At 32.8% G+C, this 6,842-nt stretch overlaps 1 protein-coding gene across 3 annotated transcripts; it reads left to right on the top strand.

Moving 5' to 3' along the window:
* Positions 1 to 532: 532 nt before the first annotated feature.
* LOC101507023 (putative recombination initiation defects 3) lies at positions 533 to 6,318 on the top strand. 3 transcript variants are annotated; one of them, XR_012163953.1, is made up of 12 exons: positions 533 to 759; positions 1,119 to 1,272; positions 1,851 to 1,995; positions 2,182 to 2,316; positions 2,816 to 2,868; positions 2,964 to 3,155; positions 3,387 to 3,452; positions 3,614 to 3,669; positions 3,851 to 3,992; positions 4,220 to 4,310; positions 4,637 to 5,403; positions 6,166 to 6,318. XR_012163953.1 is itself a non-coding variant. In XM_073370911.1 (12 exons), exons 1-12 carry the CDS (start codon positions 686 to 688, stop codon positions 6,174 to 6,176), a joined length of 1,230 nt encoding a protein of 409 aa, XP_073227012.1. In that variant the 5' UTR covers positions 533 to 685; the 3' UTR covers positions 6,177 to 6,318. The 3 variants fall into 3 exon arrangements, 2 of the variants coding, with proteins under 2 accessions (XP_073227012.1, XP_012574171.2); XM_073370911.1 differs by having other exon boundaries at positions 5,293 to 5,403; XM_012718717.3 differs by lacking the exon at positions 6,166 to 6,318 and having other exon boundaries at positions 5,293 to 5,951.
* Positions 6,319 to 6,842: the final 524 nt, after the last annotated feature.

Raw genomic sequence — 6,842 nt, 5'->3', positions numbered from 1 at the left:
ATTTTGAAACTTTACAAGTTACATTCACATATTAAAAAAGTTTTGGTTCATTTTTCGTAAACCAATAAATTAATAAACATTTTTATAAATCAAATAGTTATTTATTTATATTTGTTTTTAAAAAAAGATTATTTCATAAGAAAAAATATTATTTTGTTATTTATATCCATAATACTAATTTTTTATATTTTATCATTAAAATAATAATTCAGAAAAAATAAAATTTTATTTTGTTGGTATTTTTCGTAAATAATATTTAATTAATATAATTATATAAATAAATAAATAATTTAAAATAATTTATTTAATTATTAATTTAAAGATTAAATATATCGATTCATATCAAAATTTGATTTATGTAAAGTGAAAATTCTCAATTACTTTATACTATATGTGTAACTAAATTCAATTCCTTTTCTTTTGACCCAAAAGTAATTGTTAAAAGAAACAGTGGACCCGAGATCCGGCCCATGTGCTGCTTAAAACCGTTAAACCCACAAGAAAACGGCCTATATTCTCCATCAACGTTTAAATTCCCGTTCCATTCCCGCCAGTTTACAACTAACTCGCTAGTTCCATCCCTTCTTCCCAAATAGAGCGCTATCACAGAGTTCCTCTTTCCCACTCTCAAACCTCACCGTTTCTGCATATTCTAACAACAACGAAATTACAAAACGGATCCGAAATGAAAATGAAAATCAACAAGGCGTGCGATCTCTCCTCCATCTCTGTTTTCCCTCCTCCTCACGGTTATGCAAGGTTAATTACTTTTATTGATCAAGAGAGAGAGAGAGAGAGAGAAAGTTTATTTGATTGTTATCTTTTTAAATAAGATATTCTAGATCTGAAGTTTTTCCATATATGCTACCGTTTGATGATAATTTTTTCTGGTTTGTTAACTACTTAGAACGCTATGTTTAGATCATGTGAAATTACAGGATCTAGAAACGGAGTAAAGTAACTGTGATTTAGGCAATTTCTTATGTCTCGGTGCAAATTTATGTTTCTTTTGAGTTTTTGTAGTTTTAGCATTGTGTATCTAGATGAGTACTCCTATTATTGATTTTTTTTTTTTTTATTGTTGTGGATTTTGGTGTTTATTGTGGAAAACATGATAGGAGGCCGAACAATGCATCGATGGGATTACAAACGTCACAACATCGATCGCAACAGTCTCAGCAGTCGTTTTCTCAGGGACTTTCATCTCAGCAAGGAATTTTGTCTCATTTATCTCAAAGCTCTCTCGATGAAGCTATCACAGCAAATGATCAGGTTAAACCTAAACGATCCTGATGCTGGAATTTCAATTTCTCGTATAGAAGAAAGTCATGTTCCAATCGCATTAGTTTAATATAGTTGAAAAAACTTGTAGATTCAGAGTCGACGAACTTCTCAAGAAGTATGTGATAAATAAATTATCACGAAAATATTACTATGATTATTTTAAGTAACTTGGAATTTGCTCCTGCATATAAATTTTTGCACAATGCCTCTTGTTTAACTTTGTCTGACATCTATATATGTTTAGAAGGATTTTTTGGTAATTGAACCATGTAAATTAATAGGTTATATCAGACAATTACAAATTAATATCTTCCAATCTAAATTTTTATAAGGAAAAAGCCCATATATACCCTGCTTGAATCTCTATACTTTTGAAATGGAAGATAAATTAATAGGTTGTCAACAGCTACGTTCCTAGTAAATAGAGAACGTATTATAAGATCCTTCAATCAATTATGAAAGTTTTAATTAACATATTTTGGTTGAAATATTCATTCCCTTTTTGTTAGTAGTTAAACATGAATACATGCAATTCACAATTCCATTTGTTCTTTTAATCCTTACAGAGAGTTGGTTCTCAAGAACATGAGAACTCTTCAAGGAGGTTTTCTTGTTTGCCCCGACTTACTTATTCAAAGGACGAGAGTCAACCACCCAACTCAAGATCTTCATCCAATCTCTTGGTTAAATGGAATTCTGCAGATAATAAAAGTGAGTATATTTAATGAACGTGCGAGTGTTGCTTCAATAGCTTAAAATTTTAGCATCCACATTAGATGTATCCAAGGATAAACTGTCTTTCTTTAACCTATGCAAAAATAAGAAGTCAACCAATTAAGTTCTTTTATTTTTGCACGTTATTTACTGATGATAACAAATCTACTGTTTGTTCCACAGATCAGTTAAGTGAAGGACTCGAACACCGAATTGGCATAATGGAAACCTCATTGAGCAGGTTTGCAATGATCATGGATTCTGTTCAAAGTGACATAATGCAAGTAAACAAAGGAACTAAGGAAATTATTTTGGAGAGTAAGCGACTAACATTCTAAATATTGACAATATTCTAAAAAAAATTTATGCTAGTTGTGTTTATATATGAATCAATAGAAGTGTACTTACATTTGGAAGCAACTGCCTCTGGAAAAAAATATAGTGATTGCATTAGTTCTTTTTTACTATAAGTTTGAATTCACGTCGTTCACTTTTCTCAGAACATTCTACTAAATTTTGTATGGCTGTCTCCTCCTTTGATTCTCCACCCATGATGGATTTTCCAAAATATTGTTTATTCTCTGAAACATAGTTCTACTACCGATGGCTGGCTCTTTTTCTGTACTTAGAATTATGACATTTAGCTCAATTTTCTGTTCATTATGTGATTGATGCAAACTTACATATGGCTCTACATTGTATCCATTTCTAAATTTATGATGATCTGAAGTTCTGAACGTATTTTGTGGCTTTGTTCTTAATGAATTATACTTTTTTAAGCTAGTATACCATTTTAACTCCTAGCTTTTCATTTCAGTGGAGTACATAAGACAGAAGTTGATTGCTCAGGATAACTCACTTCAGTTAATGGTAACTACCCGATTTTTATCAATGACTTGCATGATTTCTCTTACATCAATGAATATGGAAGTTCAATAGACTGAGAGACGGTGGTTTTAAATCAGACCAAAGGACAAGAAGAAATTAAAGCAAGCATTAATGGGAGCTTGGCATCTTTATCTGAACAAATGAGCCACGTTACAAACATAGAAAAGTTACAGGAAGTATATACGATGGTTTCAGCCATGCCGCAGTTAATTGAATCTTCTCTACGAAATGTGCAAAATGATCTCCAGAAGACCACCAAGGAAATGAAGGCACGTAAGATATGAAAATGTATAATGATTAAAGTATGCACACAGCACACATAATAGATTTCAATTTTTTTAAGGTTACAGATATTCAATGTAAGATTGCTTAAAACCCCTCTTCAATTTTTCTGCTACATGTACAATGCCTTTGAATTTTCTTTCTTTTCCTTGTCATTCATATCTTAGTCTCCTAGATGGCTGTCAACAAACTGATGCTTTATGCCCGAGTATTTGCAGGAAATCTCGTGCAGTTTAAAACATACCAACCAAAAGGATCTGGCACAGCTTATTCCATCTCTAAAGGTGCTTTGTCTCTAATAATAAACCATTAACATACTTTCCTGATCTTATTCTTATGGTGAAAGATACTACTTTGTTCCACACTCAGAGACACATGCACACACCATCTTGCTTCGGATTACTTCCTGTGGTGAAAAGCATAGTTATTTCCTGATATATTGCAGAATGTTGGCAAACAAGTTATCGCGCTGGCGCCGAAAATGCGTCAGCATCCTGCTAAGTAAGTGTCTCCTAATTTTTCCTAACTCTAAGATTGTCTCTGATCAACTAGGAAAGTTACATCCATTAGTCTGATCAATTTAATATGTTATCAATCCTTTTATTTACAACTAGTTACATTAGTCTTCACTTGCAAAAGCATTTACGACCAAGGGTCACAAGTATTTTTGTCTTGACTTTAGTGAAGCGAAGATGAATACACAAGCTACTGTAGATTCAAAAGTAGAAACTGGAGGCTGGATGCCAGTAAAAAGAGAGAGAGTCACTTTTTCAGATAGAATATCTGAGAAGGTGCGAAAGCAAAAACAACCACACGTGGAGAAGGTATTTTCAAAATTTTGGTCTCTTCCCATTCATGATTTACGTGTCTTCTAAATCAAGTTAATTGTGTTGTTCTTCCTTCTTATAGTATGATATGCTCTATTATATGATATGCACTTGCCAGTGACATTTCCCATTTTATTTTCATGCAAAAGACATGTGCTTATCAATTTGACAAATCTTATACGTGTTTTACCTATTGTAAATGTCAAATACTGTTTGCATGACAGGTTATTAGGGGAGGAAGAGACTACGCAATCGTCATTGAATCTGATGAGGAGACTGATGGAAGTTTTTCCTGCTTGGGCGAAGTAAATGCAGGTAATTGGCATAACTATAACAAGACTTCCTTATGATTTCTCATTTCTTATATAGATATATATATTTTTTGATGGAGTCTTATTGCTTATATTGTCTCCTATGCAACAAAAACAAATTGAGATTAGTTATTTTTAATTAAACTCATTCGATAGCAACGCTGAAACATAGCGTTTTCATCTTTTTATATGCCTTTTCAAAATAGTTTGAAATTGGATTGTTGTGGTGGTAGTGACTAGTGAGCAAGGCAGTATAAGGGATGAATTCAATTTCTAGATACTGTTTTGGGTTATGAAAAACATTAGCTATTTAGTGTTATATGACACCAGTAGCAGCGAAGGGGGAAGGGAACAAGAAAGCAAAAATTACGAATGAGGGAACTCACGTCAGCCAAATGGAGGGAGCTAAGTTGGTTACAACAGATGGACAGGTAGCAGCGAGGAGAAGTGCAAGGAAGAGGCTCCCTAACCGAATGATGCGTGATTTTGTGTGTAAGGGATATAAGAAAAGGAATCGGAGAGAAAAGGGCATGGTTGATTTGTAAAAATTCATTTTCTCTGCAAGCATGATGAGAGTGAACCACCGTGATTTTACAAAACTACAAGTTGTAGTTTTTGTAAAATCACGTTGGCTCACCATGATTTGGACAAACTTATTCTCTTTGAGCTTTCTTATAGTTCATTGTTAGCATTTATTTTCCAACAACTTAGTTCATAAGATACATAATAGAACTGCAGATTTTTGTAATTATTATCAAATTAAGTTGAATACAGAGATTCTACTTGGGTATGTGATGTGTCTGTTACATTTAGTTAACATTTTCTATTTAAAGGAGGTTATGACAACAATCCAGTATAATCATGCTTAAAAGTAATACTGATTATGTACGCTGTCTAGAGTTATCACATATATAATTGATTTATCAAAGCACGGTATATATAATTCATTAATCTACTCTAATTAAATATGTATTTTCATGGAGAAGACTTGTTCGGAAATTTGACAAAGGAAGAAGAGGAAGAAACAGAGCGAATTTTGAGGAATGCAAGGAGGCGCAAGAGGAAGCATCGTAATTCTATGATAACCATCTTTGAAGGTAACAGTTCAATCTCCGACTTCCTTGCATCGTACTCTTAAATAATTGATGGATTCCTCTTGTTCGACCATTGATGCATCCTCCATGAGACTTCTTTCTTTCTTCCTCTCAAAAGCTTCCAGTTATATCCCTAAGTTTACCACTTCTCTCCGAGCTTTCTTAAAACCTCATCCATACATACTTTTGTCACGCACCAAGTAAGAAAAAGGGCAAGTGAAGAACCGGTGATTGCAATGCTCCACCTCATAAAGCAAAAATCACACGATAATCCACTAGATTAACAATTACGCCTTTGCTTAACCCTCCATTGAAAATAGCCTTAGAACCGGTGATTGCAATTCTCCATTTTCGAATAATGGGTATTAGTTTTTTTGGAAAAACAAAATACAAAGAAGAATGGGTATTAATGTAGAACAATTTAGTGTTTGGTATGCTGATAAATTCACCCTGATGTAGCTTTTGCGGATAAATTCACCCAGATACTAAACATAGATTTAATAAATAAAAAAAGTTAACAAGCTAATTTTGTTTACATTTTTTTTTTATTATAATTTTTTTGAAAAGGCTAAAAATGCTAACGAGTGTTCTAGATATTCCTTAAACATTAAAAAAAAAAAAATCAGAAATATAATTTTAAAAAGTTTTATTTGTTTATTTTAATTTTTTATTAGTGACCTAGAGCACTTTTTAGTATTACCCAAATTTGTTTTCATTTTCTTGTAAGTGTTTCCGTTATCATTTTAATTGCACTTGGTTGTGCAGGGGCAATTTGATACTTTTGGATGCAGGAAAATGTTTTTCGTTCTCTCTTTTGGGATTATATTGTCTTAAGTTTCTTTATTGGATTTGCTTACCTATATCAATTTTGTATAGTGTATTTCCCTTTGAAAGAAAGTTGTGAAGTCTTCCTATTTTGATTGAAAGACATTCTAATTTAACGAATGCTTTTCTAGGTTTATAATATTTTATTTTGTTGTTCCTTGTAGTTTTATTATGTTGTTTTGAGCAAGCCAAATAAATTATGGTAATAATTATGAGAAAAAAAATGAAGACACTGTCAAAATTCTTTGATAACCATAGGGGTCTAACATATCAGCATAGATGAGAGTTGTGTTATGGTGGGAGCAGATATAGTGATCGCAGGTCGAAGCTTTGTGGTTGTCTGGTGGCTTATGCTTAGAGTGAGATGAGAGCTGTGTAGTGAGTGGTTGGGTGGAGCTATGTCGCGAATGAGAAATGAGATTCATAAGAGAGATGAGCGAGAATGTGTAACTGTGGACAATGGATGCAAAATTGTAAACTCAAATGTGCCAAACAATTTTTTTTACATAAATGTAGTCGGACTTTCTTGCCCATAGCTTATGAAACTAAACTTATTAGAAGATAAGGGTGAGTTAGTTCCATCATCCTCGCATGAGCCTGCACTGGTACAACTATCC

The sequence above is a fragment of the Cicer arietinum genome, chromosome 7 (genome assembly GCF_000331145.2).
Source record: "Cicer arietinum cultivar CDC Frontier isolate Library 1 chromosome 7, Cicar.CDCFrontier_v2.0, whole genome shotgun sequence".
NCBI classification, from domain to species: domain Eukaryota; kingdom Viridiplantae; phylum Streptophyta; class Magnoliopsida; order Fabales; family Fabaceae; genus Cicer; species Cicer arietinum.
This window is presented reverse-complemented; position numbering and strand designations above follow the sequence as displayed.

Bases quoted from the DNA above. Each gene is read 5' to 3' on its own strand.
- LOC101507023 (XM_012718717.3), top strand. From the start codon at position 686: ATGAAAATGAAAATCAACAAGGCGTGCGATCTCTCCTCCATCTCTGTT. The intron at 1,273-1,850 runs GTTAAACCTAAA...TAATCCTTACAG, and splicing joins CTATCACAGCAAATGATCAG to AGAGTTGGTTCTCAAGAACA. The intron at 2,317-2,815 runs GTAAGCGACTAA...TTTTCATTTCAG, and splicing joins TAAGGAAATTATTTTGGAGA to TGGAGTACATAAGACAGAAG.